This window comes from Acomys minous (assembly GCF_964271855.1).
Source record: "Acomys minous genome assembly, chromosome: 1".
NCBI classification, from domain to species: domain Eukaryota; kingdom Metazoa; phylum Chordata; class Mammalia; order Rodentia; family Muridae; genus Acomys; species Acomys minous.
Window position 1 is genome coordinate 3,365,001 of NC_140483.1, and position 27,084 is coordinate 3,392,084.

Here is a 27,084-nt window from a genome sequence, read left to right on the forward strand (position 1 = left end):
ACACAAAACAACTGACGCACACTTGACACCAACAGCATATAAACAAACACACAGGGAGGTAAATATTCTTAATATTCTAAAATCCTTGTAACACTTGGGAAGAGGCCTTAGCACTAATTCACAGTAGAAGCTGAAAAGTGATTGTTTAGAGTGGTACTAAAAGAATAAAGGAAAAGGAAAAGATTAGTGAGAATACAAAGTAATTCCACAAAAGACAAAGTAATTCCACAAAAGACAAAGTAATTCCACAAAAGCCTGGACGGTAGAAGGACACACAGAGCAAATGACAGCCAAAGCAAGATGGAAGGTAGAAACATATTGGATCCGCTGAAGGCACAGCTCAGGCCTCTGGGTTACAGGCAGGTGTTTCTCACTGTTTTCTTTAAAAGGCCAGTGTGGCCGGGGGATAAAGAGAGGCTCAGCAGGTAAGAGTGCTGGCTGTTCCTCCAGAGGACCCAGGTTGGGTTCCCAGAACCTACGTGGTGGTCACAACTGTCCGTAACTCCAGTCCCAAGGGTCCCAGTGCCCTCTCCGGCCTCTGCAGACACCAGGCACACAAATGGTGCCCAAATACACACGCAGCCAAAACACCCACACACACTAAAAGATAACAGTAACAGATTAATCAAATAAAACATGCTGATTTGAATTCTAAATAGTGGAACACAGCAAAGGTTTGTGTTAGCAGACAGAAACAACACATAAGCACTAAAAAATACTAATACAAATTTAAATAAAAATTACCAGATATATTTCATAATGTTAAAAGGTTCAGATGACCCAAAAGATATAAACTTTAAGATCTAAAGCAAAGTATTTCTTCAAAAATCATTAGCAATAAGGAAGTGCTTGGCCACACGAATTAGAGCAGGAAGGAAAGAGAGAAAGACAGGAAGAGCATTGCCGAATCCAGGAGCAAAACCAAAACTTGAATTGGTCATTGGTTATTAAATCCATAATCCAAGGGTTTTCTCAAGATAAGGGCCAGCAACGCTGTCTCCAAACCTGACAGCCTGAGCTCAATCCCAGGGACCCACACATGAAGGAAGAGATCCGATTCCTCACAGCGGTGTGGGCACTCAATCTCTCTCTCTCTCTCTCTCTCTCTCACACACACACACACACACACACACACACACACACACACACACACGCACAGAGATAGACAGGCAGACAGGCAGACAGACGGACAGGGGCGCTGACACTCGAAGACACAAAGGCAGACAGACGGGGGCTGGGAGGAGAGATCTAACTGCCTTTCTGGAAAATTCTGCCCCACTTAAGAAACTGTGACAATGTTAAAACCCACTGAAGAAGCCAGTGATCAAACTGAGTGCAGAAAGGGGGCCTCCTCCCCTAACATCTGACCTTAGCTCATCAAGTCTCATCTGTATTACCTGTATCCTCGTCCTCTGTGGCCTGGCCAGGGGGAAGTGATCCACACTGGGGGACCAGAGGCCATGTCAGAAGCTGTCCCTACTCCCCACACTGTGGGACCCACAAGGAGACTGTGCCCCCTATGCACTGGGAGCACAGTGTCGAGGTCCTCACCGTGCATGGTCCTCGGTTGCTGCGTCATTCTCCCCAGCAACCCGCTCCTCCGCCCGGGACTTTTTAAATGTATATTTTATTTATTATAATTTATTCACATTACCTCTTGATTGTTATGCCCTCCCTCTTATCTTCCCATTGCCACCCTCCCTCCCCTCTTCTGCCTATTCCCCTCCCCTAGACCTCTGGGAACAGCCTGTTACGTCTCATCAGGACAGCCTGCACCCCTTCCACTGGGCCATCTTGCCAAGGGGCAGTGACCAGATAGTGGGCACAGAGTGCATGTCAGAGGTTCAGCAGCAGCTCCTCCCTTCCTCCCATGTGGAAACTCAGCAGTTCATTGGCTACATCTGAAAAGGGAGTCTTGGTTCTCTGCATGCATTGTCCTTGACTGGTGCATCAGTTTGTGCAGCCCCCCTGTACCCCGATGATCTCCCTGTGGAGCTCCTGCTCCCCCTGGACCTTCCATCCCCCCCCCACTCTTCCCTACAACTCTCAGCATTCTGCCCAGAGTCCAGCTTCCAATATCTGTCCCATTTGAACCCCCACTGGGTGGAGTCTCCCTGAGGACATCTGTGTTGGGCTAATATCCACTTATAAGTGAGCATATACCATGCGTTTCTTTCTGGGTCTGGGTTACCTCACTCAGGATGATCTTTTCTAGTTCCATCCATTTGCCTGCAAATGTCAAGATTTCCTTGTTTTTAACACTGAATAGTATTCCATTGTGTAAATGTACCACAGTTTCTTTATCCATTCTTCAACTGAGAGACATCTAGGTTGTTTCCAGATTCTGGCTATTATGAATAAAGCTGCTAAGAACATAGCTGAACAAATATATGTCCTTGTTGTGTGGTGGAGCATCTTCCTGGTATATGCCCAGGAGTGGATAGCTGAGTCTTGAGGTAGCACTATTCCCATTTTTCTGAGAAAGTGCCAGATTGAATTCCAAAGTGGTTGTGTAAGTTTGCACTCCCACCAGCAATGAAGGAGTGTTCCCCTTTCTCCACATCCTCACCAGCATGTGCTATCACTTGAGTTTTTGATCTTGGCTATTGGGACAGGTGTAAGATGGAACTTCAGAGTCGTTTCGAGTTGCATTTCCCTGATGACAGGGACGCTGAACATTTCTTTAAGTGTTTCTCAGCCATTCAATATTCCTCTGTGGAGAATTCTCTGTTTAGCTCTGTATCCCACTTTTTAATTAGATTATTTGGTTTGGTGGTGTTTAATTTCTTGAGTTCTTTGTATATTTTAGATATTATCTCTTTGTCAGATATAGGGTTGGAGAAGATCTTTTCCAATCTGTAGGCTGTCATTTTGTTCTGTTGACAGTGTCCTTCGCCTTACAGAAGCTTTTCAGTTTTATAAGGTCCCGTTTATTAATTGTTGATCTTAGAGCCTGATCCTGCATAGACACCAGACAGGTGAGATACACGCCTATATAGATGTGTGGTAAGTAGAAATCTATGCCTGTATGGACATGTGACAGGTGGAGATCCATGCCTGTGTAGACACGTGCGGTATGGAGGTCGGTGCCTGTGTAGACATGTGCTGTATGAAGGTCAGTGCCTGTGTAGACATGTGCTGTATGGAGGTCGGTGCCTGTGTAGACATGTGCTGTATGGAGGTCGGTGCCTGTGTAGACATGTGCTGTATGGAGGTCGGTGCCTGTGTAGACATGTGCTGTATGGAGGTCGGTGCCTGTGTAGACATGCGGCAGGTAGAAGGTCAGACTGCAGATGAGTGAATAAAGTTGTCATTTTAAAGACACTGGCAAGGCCAGCTAGATCTCCACATCCACATGGGCTGGAAAATGCAGCTTGACGTCCTTCACAAATGTACACTCACCACAGGCACAGACATGGGGAGAGGCAGGCGGCGGCCACGGTGGATAACGGGAAGGGAAGCAGAGTGTGGGCTGGTCAGGAAGGCACCTGGGAAGGAGGGTGTGAGGAGAGGACAGGCACCAGACCGCAGCACAGCATGTCTGTCTCCGGGTGGCCTGAGGTCCGTGAGCCCCGTCCCTTCATTATTCGTCCTTCCAGAAGTTTTAGCAATTCGGGTGTGATGTGGGAAGCCAGAGTGCTGCAAAGATCTCCGGCCTGGCCTCCAGCGCCCACTCTCAGTCGGCGGCGTCTCTGGAAGCTGACAGGCAAGCGGTGCAGGTGAGTTGCCTCCGTGACTGCATGAAGGGCCCTGGCACATTTGTGCAGGACTGGCTGGTGACATGGGGGTTGGTGGCAACTCCCAAGATCTGGCCCACCACCTCCTCAGGGCACAGGCTCAGCTCTACCCAGCTCCTTCCTCATCGTAGACTGATCACCCAGGGGCCAGGTGCGCACCGCCCCATCCATCGTGGCTGCTCCCAGCTCTCACCTGCTCTTTCTTTCCAGGGAAAGCAGGTGGAAGGAAGGGGACATCCGGGCTTTTCCTTTTGAGTCCCAGCAGCACAGCCCATCCCTGCATCTCATAACAGCAACGGGGCCTTTTGTTTTCAATTACGGACCTAATTTTCAGAGTACTTTCAGCTGATGGCAGAGTGGGGTGAAGTGCACGGAGCCCCTCTTCATTTCCACACTGCAAGAGCAAGAAGCACCACGGTCCCCTTAGGAGAGGGGAGTCTTCGCCCCTTATGGCCCCAATTTTAATCCAAGAAGCATGCGAGGCCAGCGATCTGCCAGGGGCTCCAACGTGCCCTTCCCAGGCCTCAGCTCACGGGGCTCCAGGCCTTCTGTCCTCCAGCCCCCTGAACTAACGTGCGGACGTGTGCACAAACAGCCTCCAGAGCAGATGATTACACACAGACGGAGGATGACGCAAATGGAGGCCGTCCACATAAGCGAAGCAAGTGGAAACAAAAGGGTCATTTTTCGGCTCAAACCACCAAGAGGGCAACATCCACGAGCTGGATGCAAGAACGGAGGCATTAGCGGCTCCGCCCAGCTCTTCCCTGAGCTGACCTGAGCCAGGTCCAGTCTTTTCAAGACTCCCGGCCACCACCACCACCACACACACACACACACACACACACACACACACACACACACACACACTGCTGTCTTGTCTCCCCTTCTTTGGTGGTCTCCGCTGGCCCACAGCCTACTGTCGTAATTGAGAAGACACCAGGGACAATTAATTAAGCTCCATGTGCGTTTTTATTACAAATGAGTCCGTAGTCTCTTCGTTCTTCCCACACTCTCCCAAAATAAGAATCTAAACCAGAAGAAACTGCAGTCTGAGATCAGCAATGCTACGGCCTCAGCCAAGGATAAGGCAAGAACAGGCATGGAGTATGAGCCACTAAGCTATTAATCAGAGCACTACCTGCGGGGACTCTGATAAACTGTCCCCAAGTCTAACTCTTAGGAGAAGTAGTAGGACACCCCTCATGGCCTCCCAGCCTCCGCATGCCACTGACCTGGCCCCTCAGCCCCATTAAGCTAATGGTAGCTTTTCACAGATGGCGCCCGTGGACACCCGTGGATCTGTCCCACGCCAGGCATCAGATCAACACCACAGCCACCTCCTCCCACTGCCACACCCAACGCTCAGCAGCTCCCTCCGCACTCCACGAGCCAAGGGGCAGGCACACGCGTCAGCAGCTTCTAGCCAGGTCGATTCACTTCAGTGTGGTGTGATCCTGTTTTCCCAAGCCCGCCTTCGGGAAGACAGAGGCAGCAGCAGGGGCCCCTGGGGTTCTGTGAGCCAGTCATTTGAGACCACGAGGGAGGCAGGGCCCCCGTGGCTGCTTTCTTAGCAGTGAGCAGCGGAGAAGGCTCTATCCAGCCGTGATCCCCAGTGACCTCCACGCACCCTCTGCTAAAGGCTCCTCTCATTTTAACAAAGGACTTCTGGAGGTGAGGCCAATGCAGACAGAGTGACGTGGACCAGGGCTGCAGCTGCGCCACAGTGACGCCAGGAGGACCAGGGACCCATCCCTCAGCTCCCTCACACACCTCCCTACACGTCACGGTTGGTGTGAAAGGCACACTTCAGCAGTCACGCGCAGCTTTAGGAAGTTGTCCTGCCTGGATGGCTTCGTGAAGCAACTCCTACTTATCACGACTGGTAAGCGCTCTGCCTCCCGCGGCGACCAACACGCCTCCACAGGTAAGGGACACCTCTCCTAATACCAAGCCATCCCATGCACCTGGAAACCAGAGGCCATCACTGTGGTGCTCACAAGCGAAGGCTTTCCAGCCCAGCACAAAGCGCCTGAGACAAGCTCTCTGTCCTTTACCCTCCAGGCTGTGGAGCCGCTTTCATGTATGATGTAACTCTGCCAGAGCCTAACATGAACCCATGGAAGCTGAGGAGCTGCCCCACTCAGCTGCAAACTCCAAACGCCACATGTGGACATGTGTGTGCACTATGTGCATGGTGTATGTATGTATGTACATGTGTATGCATGTGTGAATGGTATGCATGGTGTATATATGCATGTGTATGTGTGTATACATGTGCATACATATACATGCATGTATACACATGGCATATATGTGTGTGTATATGTACATGTGTGTGGTATATGTATGGTGTATATTTACATGTATGTACATTGAGTATTGTATATGTACAGTGTATATATATGTATGTATGTATGTATATACATACATATGTGCATGTGGTATATGTATGGTGTATACACGTACATTTGTACATGTATATATGGTGTGTATATGTATGGTACATCTATGGTGTATATATGTATGTGTGTGATATATATGTATGTGTGTGATATATATGTATGTGTGTACATGTGTGTATGGTGTATAGGTGTGTACATGTGTATAGTGTATATGTATGTGTGTACATGTGTGTATGGTGTATAGGTGTGTACGTGTGTATAGTGTATATGCATGTGTGTACATGTGTGTATGGTATCTACGTTTGTTTGTGAACATACGCAGCTGTAGAGAGACACCTGATATTCTCCTCTATCGCCCGCCACCTTGAGACTTTAAATTATATCAAGAATGGGTCCCTTACACACACCTGTAACTCCTGCACTGAGGAGGCTGAGGCAGGAGGATTAAACTCCACAAGGCTTGGTCTCAAAAATAAATAAAAGTATTTTTAAAACACAGCACACCAACAGGGCGGGCTGTTCTAGGTCTAGAGTGTGTGTGCATAAAGCTCTGCCTGCACACGCCGACCTTGGCAGCATTCCACAGGAAAGCTACCCTGAGCTGGAGCACAACATGGCTGCTTGGTTTCCCACAGGAAGCAGCAACCGCTGCCTCTGACCAGAAGGCTCTGCCCCCATATGGCTGCCTGGATGCCCACAGTTAATCCTCTTGGCTGTCTGTAATCTGAGACAATGAGGCTCCTCCTGGTGCTGAGCAAGCTGGAAGCTTATCAAGCAAGCTGACTTATCTTAATCCTGGATGCAGGGAACCGGCCAGATAGGAATCTACATTGCTCATGGCAGTGAGGTGACATCCTTGCTTTTTCAAAGGCGCCATTCCCTCCTGACCAGCCCAGAGGCCTCTCCTGTCTTGGGTACCTGTTCCGTGTCTGCCTGAGCACAACCTAATGCCTACAGGGCTAGCACAGAGTATTTACAAGACTAAGACTCCACTCAACCCCAACCCGCGTGCCCAAGTAACCCAACAAACAATTATCTGGAAAACCAACACTAGTAAAGAAAGAACCCGCTGCAACATTCACAGAACGAGAGGAAACCATTTAATAGCCACTGTCGGGGCAGATAAAGAAAAGGCTCCGTCACCAAGACACCCAACTGGTATACATCCAGCAGTTGAGTGCCAAAGGGCGGGCTCCCTGGTGCAGTTGGCCATGCATGGCTGCTTCTGCAGCCTCCCCTCCCAGAGCCAGCAGCTGCATTCCACAGAGAGGGAGAGTGACCCTTTGGTCTCTTCCACACCCGCCCCACTCACTGGCATGCAGGGCCTCTGGGCCTCAGGAAGGGCAGGCAAGATATCCATGGCGCATGCGCCCTGTGCCCCGGTGGCGCATGCGCCCTGTGCCCCGGTGGCGCATGCTCCCTGTGCCGCGGTGGCCGGCGCTCATGCTGCCTCCCACCCACTCCCGTGACTCTTGCGCTGACCACCCGCGCGTTTCATTCCGCTTTAAAGACATGACAACAAGGTCCGAGATTGAGGGATGTACCTGACTCTCTCTCCCCTCCAGTGGTGGCGGAATCTGATCAGCAAAACCAATCTTTCCTGGATCACCCATAAAGGCACTAACCTCATCCACGTTCTCAAAAGCGTTGATGACGTCATAGGGCAAACAGGACAGAAGGTCGATCACAAACCATGTCTTCAGGTAGTTCATGCGGATAAGCTTGGGGTCAGAGATCACTTCCCCCGCTGGCCCGACAAAGGTGGTATGAAAATTCAGAACAATGTCCACCAAAAAGATGACGTCCACGATGCTGTCCACCACCAGCCAGGCCACGTTGTTCTGCCTGGTTTTAAAGGAGACGTTGTAAGGGACCAGGATGGCTGTGTAGAAGGTCAAGATCAGGATGATCCAATCCCACGTGGTCTTAAAGACACAGTAGTGTAAGATGATGTGAGGGGGTGTCTTTGGCGCCTCTTGCTTGTACTGGGGAAGGATGTCTGAGCCCAGCTGCAGGACCTGTCCGGAAAAACGCCACCAAGAGAGACAGAGTTAGGACATAACAGAAATATCTCATCAGCCCCGGACCTGCCCATGGCAAATGCTTGCAACACTTTGAACAGATCGTTAGCTACAGTAACAGATGCTAAAGGAGAACCGGAGAAGTTATGTGACCGTGATAACACAAGTGCTTGGATGGGGATGACGGCGGGCTGCTGTCTGGCTGACTGTAAGCTGCACAGTGTGCTAAACATGCCAAATGCGTTTATTGTTTTGCTCATTTCTGAACACAACCTTGTTTGTTTGTTTGTTTGTTTGCCTCTAGCCAGTTTTATATGTGACAGGTGAGAAGCTCAGCAAGAGAATTAAGCAAGTTTATTCGATCAATATTTATACATTTATTGCTCTGTGCCGGGAATAGTGTGGTGTAGGTCCTGGGCATCCGGCAGGCGAGGGCACAGGGACTACCGGCCTGGCGCTCAGTCTCACGCACACACTGAGGCTCACTCTGTGCGGACGACTGATTTGATCTTCCCTTCTGAGAAAGCAGGGAAGGGTAAGTCCATCTCCTGTGAGAAGGACTTCTCACCAGAGCCATTAAGGAAGCAGAGGGGCTGAGTGTGTATAGCTATGCCAGATGGATGCTCCCTGGTACTACATAAGCCAGAGTGCTCCTTAGCACGTTCAAAGCCCTGGGTGTGACACCAGCTCCATGTTAGCCAGAGTGCTCCCCAGCACATACAAAGCCCTGGGTGTGACCCCAGCACCACGTAAGCCAGGTGTGGCTGTGCCTACCTGTAATCCCAACACTGGAGAATGAAAGAGGAAGACAGAAAAATCAGAAGTTTGAGGTCATTTTGGCTACATAGTGAGTTTGAGACCAACCTGAGACGCATGAGACCCTGTGCCCCTCCCACCAAGAAGGGGAGCTTAGCCTCAGAGAGCAGAAGAGGAAGTGCTGTGCTGCTGAGAGGAGGGCAGAGGAACAGAGACACAGCAGGACAGCCTGACTTGTACCTCAGGTGTGCCCAGACTTAGAGCGAAGCAGTAAACAACCTGGAAACACCAAGGCACCCAGCCAATGCCCCCTCCACACAAACCCACCCCAACAGAAGCCCTTACCTGACAATGACCACACTGCGGGAGCCATGTGCCCTCCATCTACTGGGAGCAGCAAAGCCCTCCCTTCCCAGAGACACAAGGAAGCAGCCACCCTCCCTCCCTGCAGGGGTGAGCCACACAGAGGAAGGAGCCTGAGATCCCACTGTACCCCAACAGTATGAGGTCACCCCTTGTCCCCACAGTTATGTCAGGTTAAGAAGAGTGAGGAGGGCTGGGGTGCAGTGGCACATGTCTGTAACCCCAGCACTCGGGGAGGCAGAGGCAAGTGATCTCTGTGAGTTCGAGGCCAGCCTGGTCTACAAAGTGAGTCCAGGACAGTCGAGAAACCCTGTCTCGAAAAACCAAAAGGAAGAAGAAGAGGCGGGGAGGGATGGGCGGAAGGGGAGGAGTCACACCCCTGTCATGCACAGAGGCAGACGGCTTGTGATGCCAGAAGGCTGAGGCAGGAGGATTACTGCAAGGCTAGACTTGGCTACACAGTGCATCCCCCAGTGTTAGTACAGAAAGAATGACAACGTGTTCTTTGACTAAGTTGGACAGAAACTGGGAAACGCCTGCCCTGTCCCCTGCTATGTGCTACATGAAAACCACAGCAAACAAAGCTCTAAGAGAGACCTAATGTCAATATTCAAAATGTCCAGGCCCCCAAATGCCATTCATTACACAAAGAAGCACAGAGACAGCAAACAGGGTGAGGAGCAGTTTATCAGTAGATGCCAGCACCAGAAATGGCAAAGACATCAGAAGCATCCAACGCAACATTTCCTGGACGAGCTGGAAACAAATGGAGATGTGGAAAATCCTGGCACAGGAAGAGCAGATACAAAGAAGGGCCTGGCGGAAGCTTCAGCTGCCACCCCCACACACACCCACACAGTAACCGATACACAAACAACCCAGTGGGTACCCTCAGCAGCAGGGCCTCGGGGGACGGAGGACGCAAGGCAGATAAAACACAACTGGAGTTGCGGTGCGTGTCTTCCCGTTCTGTGATAGACACGAGCGCTGCACCTCAGAGAGAGGTGCTACAAGAGACCAGACCACCAGGGAGACGGAACCCTCCTGTGAGTGCCCTGAAAAGAATTTCAGAGTGCCAGATGCAAAAACTTATGAAAATGAAGAGAAACTCGTCCACGGTACATCTCGACGCATGATGGCTCATTGGGTAGAAAATGAGCAAGGGTGGTGGAAGATGCAGCTCAGAGGTAGACAGTTTACATAAGACCTCGGGTTCTGTCCTCAGCATGAAGAAGGGGGAGGGGAGAAGAAGAGAAAGCCTGGGTGAGTCACAAGGACACTGAATCCGGTGATTCCAAGAAGCAGTAGGATTTTACACTGAGAGAACGCTCTTCCCACAGGAGAAGAGTGCAGTCTCCTCAAAGGTGCGCAGACCATTATCACAAGAGCCTTGTGATGGTCCAGCAGTCAGCCCCAAACACTTAACAGAAAACCACACAGCGTCTGTCCTCCACCCAGCCGCACACTGCAAATCGATCCTGGGAAGCCAGCAAGAAAATTTCCAAACACATGAAAACTAAACTGTGCGTTATTCAATAATCCATGGGCCCAAAAGGGAAGCATCAAGAGACGGTTTTAAAACACTGACTTCAATGGGAGTGAAAGCTCAGCGCAGCAGAACCTGTGCGGTGCCGCTGAGGCAGAACTGAAAGGTAAGCACGCAGAGACAAAATCGTGCGTCTGTAGCTCATACTCCAACGTCTCACCTTCTCTGTGAAGACCCTAGAGCAAAGCAGGCAGAAGGAAACAGTAAACAGCAGGGTCGGCAGAAGCCAAGGCAGAGAGGAGAGCCAGTGGTGTCTGAAGGATTAATAAAGTAATACTGGAACTGGGCGGGGAGCGGGGTGTGGGGCTGGGATTACAGCTCTGCATTCAAGGCCCGGGTTCAATCCCCAGCACCAAAATACAAAATAAAGTAGCATAAAATAACAAAGAAAAACACGTGACCAACGATGAACACGTCAAGATCATCAGAGAAGACAAACAAAGGACCACGAGGACCCAGCGGTGACAACTTAGAAGCTTCAACAAATAGGTCCCCAAAAGACACACGATGTGGCATTCTTACTGTTCAAATTACCAAAGCAGATGTCTGCAGGCCCAGGTGGTTTTAATGAGTAAGACTTCCCTATCTAAAATCGGATTTGCAGCCATTTTACACATTTTTTTTTTTGCAGAAAATATAAACAGAAGGAACACTTCTCAATTTATCTTGCGAAACTAGTGTTAACCTTTATTCCCAACCAAAGACAGCATGGAAAACTACAAATACCCCACATCAACATATATGCGAAAGTCTTGAACAACTGGCAGCAGACAGCATTTAGCAGCATTCAAAAATGAATTACTATAGCACCATATTTCAGAAGTGTAAGTTAAATATATATTTGAGAAATCAGTGATTAATAAAATTAAGTGCCCATTCATGGTATTTATTTTTAAACTTGGAAATAGGAATATTAGGAAATTTCTAAAATTTTACAAAGGAAAGGAAGAAAAGGAGGAAGAGGGGGACGGAGAGGGAAGACAGGGTGGGGAGACCCAAGCCCTGTGACCTACAGCTAACCTTCTACTTTATGATGAAAATCAAGTGCTTCCCCATGAGGATGATGCCAGCTCTTGTGCATCACTCAGCACCATCTTACTGTCACAGTAGAGCAAAACAGGACAGACCAGGCATCCAGACCAGAGAGGAAGTCACACTACCATCCCCATTTGCAAAGGGCACAGTGGCCTCTGTAGAGCTTCTCTGAGAATCTACAGAGAAACCTGCAGGATGAGCAGGGCAGTGAGCAAGTTCAACAAGGCAGGAGAAACACACAAAGTCGTTGCACTCCTATGTCACAGATGTGAACACCAAAATGTTACACTACCATTTATAGCTGCTGAGAAACACGAAGGTGTAAATATAGAAAAACGTGTCGCACTCAAATGTGGAAAACAACAACATGTTGGAGGAACAGAGCCAAGAACGAGGAGGTACTGCTCCCGGAACTTGGAAGACCCAGCACGCTAAATCTATCCATTCTCCACAAATGGACATCTAAGCTTAGCACAGCCTCTATCAAAAGGCCAGAGACATAGATACATATGCTCAAAAAAAAAAAAATCCTAAAATGATGTGGAAGGGCAAAAGAATTAGAATGCCTGAGACAACTGTCCATAAGGATGAGGTAGTTGAAACTTGCCAAATTATATACAGTAAACACAAGTGGTTTTCTTGGTTTTGTTTTCCTCCCCTGGGGGGTGGGAGTGTTCCTTGAGTGTCAGTTATACCTCAGTAAAGAAGAAAGTTGGGGGATTGGAGGCGCTGGTTTCAAGACGGCTGTAGTTAAGGCTGCACAGCCAGCAGAAGGCTGGAGACAGGGAGCGGGACACGACAGAGGGTCTAGGGTAAGGCTCACACAGCTGCCCAGCGACTGGGGCATGTGAACACCCACGGGCCAGAAAGGCCTTACCGTCACACTTTACCTAAAAATGAACTCAGACCTCACTGGACGCAGACGTAAATGTAAAGCCATGTTGCATGAAAGAAATGTCTGGGAACAGCTTTAGGATCTTGGACTCAGTGACAAAACTACGACCCGTTAAACGAACTGCAGACACACTGGGTTTCACAAGGATGAAAAGACAGCTGCCATGAGAGGAGACACCTGCACAGCAGCATCAAGAAAGACCTGGTGTGCAGAACACACGATCTACAGGATGTCATCCCCAACTCAACAAGAGAAAAATATGCCCATGGGGGGCGGTGAGGGGGGCATGGCCAGCATGGATTTACAGAGAGCAAATGAGCACATAGCCATTGGGGAACCACGAAACCACAGGAGACATTCCTTTACTCCCATCAAAATAGCCGAGATGAAAGGCAGTGTTGGGTACAGAATGAGAAGGAAATAACTAGACCTTTCATGTACAATCAGCAGGAAGGTAAAATGGAATGGCCATCCCAGAAGACTGTGGCGGCCTCTGGGACTCAATGAGTGACTGTCCTATGGCTGAATGACCACACTCCTGAGCTTGAAGTCCAAAACATGCTTGCCTGAAGACCTCTGCAAAAGCACGTGTTATAGACGAAGCATCAGCCATACCCTGCTGCAGGGTATTTGATCAGACTGTGAACCCTGAGATTGTGTGTACTGGAAAAGCCTATCTACAGTTGTGGTGTGGCTCAGCTCTAGCACACACCTTTAATCCAAGAGCTTTCTGAAGACAGGATTAAATAAATCAACCATAGGTCAAGAGGCACAGCAAGCAACCACTGACAGGGAGTGCACACAGGAAAAAAAAAAAAACAGAGAGTAAGAGGAAGTCAGGAGAGTGGACAGAGAGACGCATAGGAAGTAGAAGGGAAGACATTGAGTTTGAAGGATTTTTAAGACAGCATGTCTTCACTTACCAGGAAAGTGGGATAGAGGTGAGGACATCCTATTGGGACTCTAGGTGAGAAAAATATAGGAGATAGGGAAATAGATGGACCCAGAGGGCCCTAGAAACCTACAAGAAGAACACTATGATGGGCGGATCTTGGCCCAGGGGTTCTGCTCCATCTAAGGCACCAGCCAAGGACAATCCGTGCAGTAAACTTCAAACCCATACCTAGATCTAGCCAAGGGACAGAACATTCTCCACAGTTAAGTGGAGACTGGGGACTGACTTTCACACGAACTCTGGTGCCCCATATTTGGCCATGGCCCCTTGATGGGGAGGCCCGATGGCACTCAGAGGAAGGATAACAGACTACCAAGAAGAGACTTGATACCCTAGCATCATATTCTGGGGGAGGAGGTCCCCCTCAGTCACAGTCATAGGGAAGGGGAATGGGGTGAAAGTGGGAGGGAGGGAGGAATGGGAGGATGCGTGGGATGGGATAGCAAATGAGATGTAATATGAATGATTTTATTTTTCAATTAAAAATGTGAAAAAGAAAGAAAAGAAACAAAACAAAAAACAAAAACAAGACAGCATGGAGAAGGTTTTTTGTTTTTGCTTCTGTTTTTGTTTTCCTTCTGGACACTGGCTGAGGAGGAAGGTCAGCTGGGTGCTATCCCTGCCCTTCTAAGCTAGCAGGCTTTCGTACCAGCATATGGCTCCTGAGTCTTTATTGGTAAAATCAAATGTTTGGGATTTTGTTTGAAAACAACAGTACCCCAGATAGCCTTCAATGGACACAGGGCTAAGCAAGCCATAACACATCTACGCCAGGAAACTCAAATCAGCAGCACAAACACATACATTATAGAGGAACTACCTGCCTGACCCTCAGAGTAAAAATTTTCAGGTGTATGATTTATATAACATGCCTTTAGTGTGCATATGTGAGTGCATCCATATGTGTGTACATGTGGGCATGTGGGCGTGTGCTTGTGTGTATGTGTGTGTACTTTGTCTTTATTTTGAGATAGGATCTCTTTGTTGGCCTTGAGCTAGCCAATTAGACCAAGCTGGTGGCCAGCCCAAGGACCTCCTAACACTGGGACTGTAAGGCCACACCAGCATCTCCACACACGCTTTAGGGGCTGAGGTCAGGTCCTCACTCGTGTGAGGCAGGCACGTTACGGACTGGGCCATCAACTCAGTCCTTACCACAGGTTTATGATTCCGTTTGTGTAACATTACTTGAGATAACACAATTATAAAAATAACACAATAAACGGCCCCCGGGGCTGAGAGGAGAAGCAAGTGGGTGTGCGGGCTCACCTAGGTCAGTTATTCACAGAACTGTCTGTGAATATTTAGTTATCTCAAATAATTTTCAGTTTTTAAATGTCAAGCAAATGTAGGTGAGTGGTGAACGCTATGAGGGAAGGGCCCTGTGGCTCCAGCTAAGGGCATGGCGGGTGGAAAGGAAGGCGGGGTTCTAAGGTTTATTGTGTTTTTCAAGACACAGTCTGGAGGATACACTACTGAGCAAGAACGCTAAAGAAGCCACCAGCAAGCAGCCACACGCTGCTGGAGAACCGAAGGTCCCTCTTCCCACCCCAGAGCGTCAGTCAGCCTCTCTCACTTTAGCCATAGGGGACCAGCATGCTAAAAGTAGATTTTGATGCAACTTTTTTCTCTTGTCCATTTTTCATGTGTGTATGATTTGCACATGTGGGGGTGCATGAACGTAGTTGTAGAAACCCAAGGCTGATGTCAGGAGTCAGCCTTGCTTTCCTCTTCCACCTGATTCACTGAGGCCACGGAAGCAGGGTCTCTCAGCCACAGTGCCCACAGCTACAGCTGGTCTCTGCAGTCCCTGTGCTCCAGGGCTCCCCTGTCTCCTCCCAAGGCTGGAACATGGGTGGCCTGCTGGCGCAGGGGTTCCTGTGGACTGCTAAGCAAAGTGAACAGAAGACTGCCTCAGATCGCCAGAGCCAGGAGTCTGCCTTAGGCTCCTGCACGTGTCACTGTGCTGTGAACTCAGGGTCATCATGACTTCGTGAAAAACAGAAATAACATGGAGTTCTGCAAAGCAAACACTTTATTTACAGGAAATCAATACCCTTAAGAAAATTTCCTGACCAAGAGACCATTTTGCATCCAGTAAACTATCTGGCTACAATCAGCATTTATAGTAAATACAGCAACACAAATGACTGATTCTTCATATTGATCAGGAAAGAGCCCCCTGTGAGACTGACCACTTTTCCTCCCCAGGAAACAAGCATGACAATGGATTCCCAGCAGGAAGTCTCCTAACAGTTTTGCTCCATCAAAGGCCTTGCCTCCTCCAGGCCCGACCTCCTTATCTACAAGGGCTTATGGGGGCTGGGGAGATAAGTGAGCCTACAACGTGCCTCCTGCCCGCACAAGCATAAGGTGGTGCTAACTTCAGAGCCCAAAACCCTCACAGTTAACTCAAGCCTGGTGGCCCAAGTATGTCATCCCAACCCTAGAAAAGAGAGGACGAGGAGACTGCTAGGCTTCCTGACCTGCCAGCCTTACCCACTCAGAGCCAAGCAAGCAAGAAGGCCTATCAGGAAAAAAAAGTGGACAGTACTTTAGGAATGACAGCTGAGGCTGACCTCCAGGCAAGGACAGACAGACAGACAGACAGAGACACACAGACAGAGACACACTAAGAGAGAGAGAGAGAGAGAGAGAGAGAGAGAGAGAGAGAGAGAGAGAGAGAGAGAAGAAACAGACACACACATACGCACACACACACACACAAACATAGAGATAGACACACAGAGAGACAGGAAGGGGGTTGACATCCTCCAAAGGGCCAGATCTGGGCTGGGAGTCAGAACAAGTCTGATAGAGACCTTGCCCTGGGTCTAAGTGTGTATCCTGGCTCCATGCTCAGTGCTCGTTACAAGATTGGCCCAGTGTGGAGAACAGGAGGCTCATGGGTAACAAGCTAGTCTGCGAGTCCTGGAACGGTAACACAGTGCTCTCATCAACATCCTTTGGGCCCTCAGCAGCATGGGCAGGCATTTCTATTTCCTCCTTTGGTCAGTCTTGTACGAATGAAGTTTCAGAGGCAGAAAGCTCACGGCACTTGTACACGTATTTCCTGTCCCAGTTAGGGTGACTCTTACCATGATGAAACACCATGACCAAAGCAAGCTGGGGAGGAAAGGACTTCTCCAGCTTACACTTCATCATCAAAGGAAGTCAGGGCAGGAACCTGGAGGCAAGAGCTGATGCAGAGGCCATGGAGGGTGCTGCTTCCTGGTTCCTCAAGGCTTGCTCAGCCTGCTCTCTTGTGGAACCCAGGACCTCCAGCATAGGAGTATGTGGGCCCTCCATCATCACTAAGAAAATGCCCTACAGGCTGCCTACAGCACAGTGTTACAGGGGTACTTTCTTTAATTGAAATTATTTCCTTTTATATGACTTTAGCTTGTGTCAAGTTGACATAAAACTAGCCAGCCCACTTCCTAAGGGTGGCTTTGTGTCTATTCTATCCCTCAGCCAGGCTGAGCCCCACCAAGGCAGATAGCATTTCTCCTAGTGTAGGATCACTGGCTCATGCTCACCCCGTCCTCTCTGTAGGGCATCCAAGCAAGGCAGGTTTCTGGCCTAGGTGCTCTCGACAGGCCTGTACTAACGGAGCTGGAGCGTTCCCCATCAACGCTGCTTCTGTAAGGAAATAGTGCTCAGAAAGCCACAGCGGCCCACCAGTCACATTTGTCTAGCACTCTGGATCCCAAAGTCCTTGGCTACATTTTTAAGTCCTTGAGCATGGCATGCAGAGGCCCAGAGTAATGGAGGGGAAAATGACTCACCCTAAGTCACAACAGGGCTGAGTAAGCAGGGAGGTAGGAGGGGAAGGCGGGCGGGCTGCCAGCTGTGTGGAGCTGTGTTTCACCACTGCTCCAGTGCACAGGCACCTCGTGCAACACAGTGACACACAGGACACAGGAAGGCATTTCCCTTACTTCTAGGCTGGGAAATGGTTTGTTTACTCACAGTCTTACTGCACACTACAAGAAGGACATTAACCCCAAAGTCCAGTTTCCTGATTCAATATTCTTCTTCAATTGTGTGCCAACACCAACTGGTTTGACTGCAGGCAATACACAATGTGTCATCTTGTCATGTAAGAATGCTGGCTCCCAGCTGAAGGCACCCTCTCCCGGGGCTGGCCTCCCCCAGAATGGCTCACTAAGGTCTTAGCTACATTTCTGCTGCTGTAATAAAGAAACATCCTGACCAAAAGCAACATAAAGGTACAAGGGTTCAAGAGGCTGACAATCCCAGTCCCAGGTTATGGTCGATCCCAGCACAGACGTCAAAGTGGCAGGTGCTCAAAGCATCTGGTCACACCTCAAACACTGACTGTCGAGAGCAGAAAAAAGCAATGTGCATCCCCGCTGCCTGCTTATCTCGCCCAGCTCTGTCCCCTCCTACACAGTTCAGGGCCCTCTGCCTAGGAACCAGTGGAATGGGCCTCCCTCCACCAGTTAACAACCAAGACGCTCTCCCACAGACATGCGCACGGCCTGACCTAGACCAGGCTTCATGGGAAAGGTTCTTCCTGAGTGAGTATAGGTGGTAGCAAATTATCAGTGGAAGCGAACCAGCCAGGTTGGCCTGAGTCTGTCGCCCTTGAGAGTCATCAACCAACGTGTAGTGGAGTCAAGGAGATGACATCACGCTGAGTGGTTTCGCTGAGGTGCTTGAGAGGCTGTGGTTTCCTACTCTGGGCTCTTTAGCCTTAGCTAGCCCCATCTCTCGATTCATGGTCTCCGCTTAAGCTGAACTACAGGAGACAACGCATCTTCCAGCAGGCACAGGTTCTGCAGTCCAGCCCACCCTCACCCTCCCACCAGCCCCCACCCCAGCACCCCCCACCCTACCACCCCTGTCAAAGGCTAACTCCTCCACATGTTTTGAGCCTCATCTCCCACCTGCCCCAGTGTTTCACCCTTACACCTTCCCATGATGCCTCTCAGTTCTTCCCCTTAACCCCTCTATGGACACAGGTCCTTTGCATCACATCTTTGGACACAGATCAACGCTTCCCTTTGTAGCCAGACTTTCTAAAGAAGAACTCAGTGCCTTCACTTTTTGCCCTCAAGTACCTGCCTCATATCTTATCTAAGTGAGGTTGTCAAGGTCACCTGCAATTTCCATGTGGCTAAATGTATTAGACTCTCTCATCTTGTCTCTCTTATCTCAGAGGCACTTTAGAGATTTTTTTTCTCTTTGTTGTTTCAGTGTGTGTGTGTGTGTGTGTGTGTGTGTGTGTGTAGGATGAGTGTACACAAGTGAACATGCACATGAGTCCCAGAGTTTGTGTTGAGTGTCCCCTCAATTGCTGTCCACATCTGAGGCAGGATCTGTCGGTTTAACCCAGAGCTCACCAGTTGGCTAGTTGTAGCCAGTGAGTTTGCCCCAGGGACCCTCTGTCTCTGCCTCCTGAGTGCTGGCACTATAGGTGAACAGCACACCTGCCCAGTTTTTACATCCGTTCAGGGGATCCGAACTCTGGTCCTCACTCTTGCACGGCAAGCACTTTATCCACTGAGCCATCTCAATCTAAATCAAGGAGTACCACAGCACCATCCTAAACTGGGCTCAGCAAATGCAGGCATTCTGCTCAAAAGTCGATTGGTAATGGATAAGATAGACACGTTTGGATTAAAGTGTGCACTGCAGGCGAGAAAGAATGTCCTATGAACACGTATGAGAGACAGGGAGGCTGAAGGACAAGAGGGGAGGGAAAAATGGGGGGGGGGAGCACGGGGCACCACTTGAAAGGGAGCAGCAAACACAGGCGGTCGGTCCGATACAGCCTCTGCAGGCCCACCCTTGAGCCCCAGCCAGGAACACTTGTGAGGCCAGATCTCCAGGCCTCTAGCTCCCTCTCTGAACAATAAAACTAATGCTGTCTATATCAGAGTGGAGCCACACAGACCTAATCAGAGCAGGGCCGCCGGTGTCAGTGGCCCTGTACAGTCTTGTGGGAGCTGAAGAGGCAGTCACAAGTTGGTGTGCCAGGCAACTAAGAAAATACTGTTCAGGAGATCCTGAGTGGTAATCAGGGAAGTCCCCACAAGCAAGGCAAGGCCTGTGGAATCTTCTAGAAGTATACCCTTCTAGCTAAAACTGCAGCAATTCAGAAAGCCCTCAGTTCCCTCAAGAATCAGGAAACCATCACAGCAGAAATGAAATAGGACTGATAGACTCGGTTTGTTTAAGGGGGAGGGCAGGAATCCCACAGCATCTATGGACCTTCTAGTCTAATAAAAACAGCCGCTGACTAAATGCCTCGTGGGCAGTTGGCCAAGAGCAGCTGCCCCCAGGAGCTGATGGATTAGAACACCAGGGAGATATAAAAAAGGAGAACTAAAACACAATGCAACGAGAGGTAATATTCACGTCAAGGGCAGAGACGAGTGTGAGAAGGGCTTGGCTGCAAGGCGGTCATGCTCTCCCCGGAAAGACGAGCCACGGGGCAGCTGCTCACAAGGGCATTGCTGTTACGCTCATAGTTGAGTGTTAATGCCACATCTGGAGGCTGGGAGGGGCCTCGAAAGCCATACACAGCCAGTGGTCAGCACTTGGTCCTGAGTGGTTCCTTCAGGATCTCAAGGAAGAGAAACCATGGGCATAGACACGTGACCCTTCCTGGGCTCTGAATGGACCCGAAAGGGCCTCTGAGGAGAACCAGGTATCACATCCCATGAGTGGCAGAAGGCACCTGGGTCAGGTGCAGCGCGGCCCCCAGAGTCCTCCCCACCCTGCCTAACAAACCGGCTCCACGCATCATTTAAGGACACACACACAAAGAGAAAAACATCTCCACTTCCATCACCCTCACCATCTCACGTGCCCTTCTCGGAGAGTGGAAAGAAAGCGTTGGCTCTCACACCCTTCCTCCAGGCAATCCCACCCTGGACCTACGTGTTCCCTTCTTTGCACTTCCCCCATAGCAGCTTCAAAAAGCTCCTCAGCCTAAAAATGACCCGGGTGTTTACGACTACAGTGTGAAAACTGCCTCATCTCCATGCTCAAAGGAACAGAGGACGCTGGACATCAGCACGCTGGGGTGGAGCTCAGCCACAGAGGGACCCTGACCTGGGGCTCCAACACGCTGAGCTAAAACATACCTTCGTTCCTGTTATAATGCCCTTCCCCAGAAGCTGGGCAGGTGCTATTTTTAGGGCTTTCCATGATGCACTTACTCTTTAATGGAAGAAATAAGGTAGAGGAAGCAATTAGAGTGTTAACTCTTAGACACCGCGGAGCTGAGCAGCCGCGAGATGCCTCTACAACTCAAACCCCACACTCAAGTACAGCTGGGCAGCAACCTTGGCTCCTTCCCACCCGGCTGAGTTCTCCTGGGGCACTCTCGAAACACTGTTCTGCAAACTTCTGCTATAGTTTTTAAATTTTAGGATTGTTTGGAGCTGAGGTACGCTAGTCAAAGAACAATGTCACCTTGGTGACATCTGCCACAAACCATTCTCCCTTGTCCACAGAGAGACATAGTGCTGTCACGGGGGGAGACAGATCTGTGTGAGCGCAAACCAGCATTGACAAGTCTTAGCTTCTTTTCTTCCTTTGTTATATAACAAACATTTACCAGGCACTTACCATATTTTAGCACTGTGGCTTGTGTCGTGTGTGTGTGTGTGTGTGTGTGTGTGTGTGTGTGTGTGTGTGTGTCTGTCTGTCTGTCTGTCTGTTTTGTGTGTGTGTGTCCGTGTGCACATGCATGCACATGTAAGTATATATAGTCAGGTGTATGGGTGTGTGGGTGCATACGTGTTGCACATGCCTGTGGAGGCCACAGCACAGCCTGAAATATCTTTCCTTAAGGGTCGTCTAGTTTGGGGCTTTTATTGGTGTGTGCGTGCGTGCACATATGCTTGATGCAGGCCCTTTCTTTGGCCTGGAGTTAACTGCACACTCCCTGGGCGGCCAGCAAACCCCAGGGATCTCTCTATCTGCCTCTGTGCAGGACTCAGGGCTCCTGTGCATGAGTTCATGGATTGACCTTCGACCTCGTGTTTCCCTCACAGCCATGTCCCAGGTCCTGCTGGTAAGACGCGAGCAGAGAAACAGGGCCCTGCCTGTGCGGACCCTCCATCCACTGGAGAGGATGGACAGCAAAGAGCACACTCCAGGAGTCATTCACACTCAGAGAGGGTCTGAGGGGAGCTCACCGCCCGCCTCGGGTTGACAGGGGAGCAGTAAAACCCTTGTGGAGAGGTGGAACGAGTGTGGCTTCTGCGCAGAGCAGTAAAGGATGAAAAGAAGGTCAGTCCTGAGAGGTGAAGGAAGACGGGTCAGACGGAGGAGGCCATGTCCCCAGGGAACAGCGTGGGGAGACTGAGGTGTGGGTGGACACTGAAAGTGGGGGTGGGAAGCAGATGAAGGAGGTGACTTCCAGCTGAAGTCACTGTGTAAATTGCCCAGTGAGAAGATGTTAGAGCATCAGCAAGCACGCAGTTAGATCAGATGTGCCTTTTAAATCCACACAAACATCTTTTAGGGCCAGTGACGTCATGGTTGCTCGAGGATGCCGGAGGTTTAACAAAGCTAAACAACCTTTCACCCACTGGTCGGAGGTTGGCAGGAGGACCTGGGCCAGTCTGATTCCAGATTTCTTTCTTTTCCCACTACATCATCCCGTCTCCATCAGAAAAAGAACAGGGGGGAATGCTACAGGAAATCCCGAGGCTGGTGTCAGCTGAGTATTTATGGCTTTTTCACCAATTTCAAGTGCAGGTTTGACCCCTCATAACCCTGGCCTTTGCATTCTCCTCTTCTTGACTCTAGCAAGCAGTCAGTGAGAATACAATAAGCACGGCCAGGAAACAATCCTCAGAGAAGGGCAGAGTCCTCCCCAAGTCTGATGGACCCTGTGGGCCCATGTGCAGGGGGGCCACTCCCCAGCTCACCTCCGGCTATCACGAGGTGGCCGTCCCTAAGTTCTCCAGTGACAACAGCAAATGACCCACGTACCAGATGCAGCAGCCAATGTCCACAGGCAGACATGAGGGCTCAGTCCAAAGACTGGCAAGGGAGGTCCTTGGAGCTCCTCCAACGCTCAGGAGTTCTTCCTCACTTTCCCCTAATATCTGTTTTTACCCTGTTCAAAAACGTCATTATACCAAGCAAAATGAGCTCATGGCGCTAGGGAGGAGGCCTAGTCAGTGAAGTGTCACTGGGGAAGCATAAGAACATAAGCTTGCAATCCCAGCCTTAGAGAGGCAGAGCCCAGAGGATGCCCGGGATGACTGGCCAACCAGCCTCACCAGCCTCACCAGCCTCACCAGCCTCACCAGCCTCACCAGCCTCACCAGCCTCACCAGCCTCACCAGCCTCAGGGAATGCTATCTCAAAAGATGCAATGTAAGTGATCAAAAAAGGTATGACAAGAGAGAGAGAGAAAAGTAACTAACTTTTATTCTCCTGGCTCAATTGTTGTCTGGGAGGCTAATTGCCTCCTTCTGCTAACCTAGGCCTAGACTTGGAAGCTTCTAGCCTCCATACAATCTAACCTAGGCCTAGAATATTTTCAGCCTCTGAGACTTACTGCTTAATGAGCTCACCCTTACTTGTTCTTTCTGAGCTCTGGGCTGGCTGGTTCAACTCTGCTACTTTGGCTTAAACTCCTCTCCCAGTTGATTTATTTAATCTGGCTTCTCTCTCAGGCCAGAATTGTTCTTCTTGGCCTCAAACTAACTCAGCAATCTGCTCTAATCTTCTGGCTTCTTCTCATTTTCTGGCTCAGTCTGTCTTCACCTGAGTTCTCTCTCTGCAACCCATCTCTCTATTGCTGTCCTGGTAAAACTGCCTCCTCTCTCTGCATTGTCTCTTTAGTAGCTTTCCTTTCCTCTCTCTTCTCTTAATAGTTGGGCGTATCCTATTCTGCCAGATCTTCTCTGATTTGTCAATTTTTCTGCCACTCAATTAGACATCACTTTCAAACACGGGTGCTTCCTTCTACAAACTAACTTTACCTTTGTTTGGAGTTAAAGGCATGTATCACCACACCTGGACCTAAGCTTTTCTTTACCTGATACTTGCTGTATACCTTGAGCTGACCTTGAACTCAGATCTGTTTGCCTCTGTCTCCTGGATTAAAGTGTGTTTGTATTCCAGCCGATCACACAGACCTAGAAGGTCTTTGGATGTGATCTCTTGCCAGAGCAGCCATGTTCTGAATTAGAATTCTTCTACACACACACACACACACACACACACACACACACACACACACACACACCACACACACACCACACACACACCACACACACACACCACACACACACACCACACACACACACACACCACACACACACACCACACACACACATACACACACACCACACACACACACCACACACACACATATACACACACACCACACACACACACACACCACACACACACACATACACACACACACACACACACACACACACACCTGAGCTCCAAACCCAGACACTTGTAGCTGAAGCTCCATCCGCCATGGTGATGCTCTCTCCAAAGCCTCCTGCACAGATGGGCCAAGAACACTAGCACTCATCCGGTCTCTGCAGTCAAAGGACGTCAATGCCCCAAATCAGACGGAGCAGGGAGTGTCTGTTCCCATGGAGACCGTGAAGCAAGATCGCTTGCTATAAGAAAAGGGTCCACATTTCGACTCACACAAATCTTGGCAGTCTCCACTGAGACACAGGCTGGGACCAGAGAAGACCCTGGCTGGCTTCAGCCTGGACGTCAGAAGCAGAGACAGTAAAGGACAAGCCTGACACACGTGTTCAGTGACATAACTGCGTCCACCCCAGTTCTCTGAGCACCTGCGCAGCTATCTGAAACTGTGCTGTGTGGCAAGACTTTCCCTGGGGAGCGCAACCCATGTCTACTCACTCCAGATGCTGTGAGAAGCTGGAGCGCCAGCCTGTACCAAATGCAGGTGCCGCCCCACAACTCAAGCTGAAGCCTTCGGAGAAGAATCAGTCAGAACCAGGCAAAGCATCCTCCTGCAAGGAGCTCAGAGCCACAGCCTCTGTTGTCACATCACCTGGGGACCACGGGACTGCCACCAAACAGCCATCATTGTGGACAAGCACAAAGGGAAGGGAAGGAAACAACATGAGAGGAGCCGGGTATTTCTAAAGCAGTGGCAAGGACAAGAAGTTAGTGTTGATAAAACACTATTATGGTTTTGGTTTTGAAACATGGTCTCACTAGCCTTGAACTCAGGGAGATCCACCAGCAAGATGTTGTTTTTAAAAAACAAAAAACCAGGAATACCTGAAAGAGAAATTGAATTCTAGGAACGAAAGTCATAGATATTTTAAAAAGCAAGAATAAACAATTCAATGAACAGGTTAAGCAAGAGAAATAAGCATCAGCACAAAAGCCTATGCTCAGCGGCGCCACGATCGGATGTAACGACGTGTTTCAGCAGCACGCAAGGAGTATAGTTCATCACCCCCAGGCCCCAGCACAGCACACTTCCCTGGCATGGAAGGAAGCAGCTCGTAAGTTCGGGCTGCAGAGAAATATGCTCAGCAGGTGAACTGGTAAGATGCACGCTAACAAATCAAGGTAGGCATTGACTATAAAGAAAAATGAAACAGCCAGCAAGGCAGTAAGAACAGGGGAAACTGTAAATAGAAGGTTTCGGGACTGAGGTCGTCTAAAGTCTCTGTTTTCTTCTGGAGAAGTTAAAATGATTAATGTTTTAATTTTTATTTATTTATGTATTATTATTGTGTGTGCCTGTGTGTCTGTGTGTGGGTGATATTTATGTGGGCACAGAGGTGTGTGGCACACCACACATGGAGGTCAGCCAGCCTATGGTTGTCTGCATTCTCCGTCCACCTTTACATGGGTCCTGGACCGTGAACTCAGGCCATTAGGCTTTTGCAGGAAGCACCTCTACCCTCTGAGCCAGCCTGCCTCAGCAGACTCTTAAAATAATTCACTTCAAGACACACATGCATGGTAAAAATATGTGCATAATAAAAATATAAAAACAATAGATACAATCAAAAGGACAGAAAAAAATAAGTGTGCCTTTAAATCAATAGAGAGAAACAGAACTGACCAAATTGAGGGAGAAAAGGAGGACGGAGGAGAAAAAGAAAGTAGTAAACGGAAGACACAGAATCACATGCCGCGAAGAAGTCTGAATGTGTCTGAAATAACAGAGGCATAAACAATGACAGTCCTCACAAGAGGGGGAAGTTACCACAGAGGAATCAGGGTCACAAAGTCGATCCTGCCACTTGTTAAGTGCAAGGCACCTCGCCACTCTGGGCCGTGCTCCATCGTCTCTCACGGTGACTGCTACTCCCTGTGCTGTTGGGGGAGCTGCTTGCGACAGCAGCGTACAGCTACTGCCTTGCCTGCAGGGGACCATGTGTACAGCTACTGCCTTGCCTGCAGGGGACCATGTGTACAGCTACTGCCTTGCCTGCAGGGGACCATGTGTACAGCTACTGCCTTGCCTGCAGGGGACCATGTGTACAGCTACTGCCTTGCCTGCAGGGGACCATGTGTACAGCTACTGCCTTGCCTGCAGGGGACCATGTGTACAGCTACTGCCTTGCCTGCAGGGGACCATGTGTACAGCTACTGCCTTGCCTGCAGGGGACCATGTGTACAGCTACTGCCTTGCCTGCAGGGGACCATGTGTACAGCTACTGCCTTGCCTGCAGGGGACCATGTGTACAGCTACTGCCTTGCCTGCAGGGGACCATGTGTACAGCTACTGCCTTGCCTGCAGGGGACCATGTGTACAGCTACTGCCTTGCCTGCAGGGGACCATGTGTACAGCTACTGCCTTGCCTGCAGGGGACCATGTGTACAGCTACTGCCTTGCCTGCAGGGGACCATGTGTACAGCTACTGCCTTGCCTGCAGGGGACTATGCAGTGTGTGACACTTAGACAGTCCTGAGGCAGAAGCACTTTGCTGACAACATGAGTCAGGAATATTAAAACTGAGAGGCTGAAGACTTACAAAGCAGATGGAAAAATATCTCGAAATAATCAAGCACAATATTAAGGACAATACTACTTTAGGCAGTTTGAAGGGAGGAAAGGAACAAGGGAAATGGTGTGATTGTACTAGTCTTCGAAGATAAAAGAAATACTAGAAAAAAATAGACTAACTGATAATACAAACAATATGCCAGGGAAAGATGAATCATCTAGCAGCAAAATGGGCAAAAACACGAGGAAGAAACACACAGATGAAGGATCTCAAAGCCTAATAAACACTGAAGAAGCTGAGGTTTCAGTCAGGCCAAATGAAGTTCTGCTATTCACCAGATTGAGAACACTTTATAACCCTGCCAAGTGGTCATAGTAGCGGGGAAGGCGGATGGTCTTCACAC

At 49.6% G+C, this 27,084-nt stretch overlaps 1 protein-coding gene across 2 annotated transcripts in view; it reads right to left on the reverse strand.

Annotated features, from left to right (window-relative positions):
* Positions 1 to 27,084, reverse strand: part of KCNH1 (potassium voltage-gated channel subfamily H member 1) — a 306,029-nt gene that overhangs the window by 222,914 nt on the left and 56,031 nt on the right. The window contains exon 6 of one of the 2 annotated variants that reach the window (XM_084794972.1): positions 7,687 to 8,160. In XM_084794972.1, coding sequence (XP_084651098.1) covers positions 7,687 to 8,160 — 474 coding nt within the window. The remainder of the gene's footprint in view (positions 1 to 7,686; positions 8,161 to 27,084) is intronic. The other variant, XM_084794973.1, reaches the window with a different exon arrangement.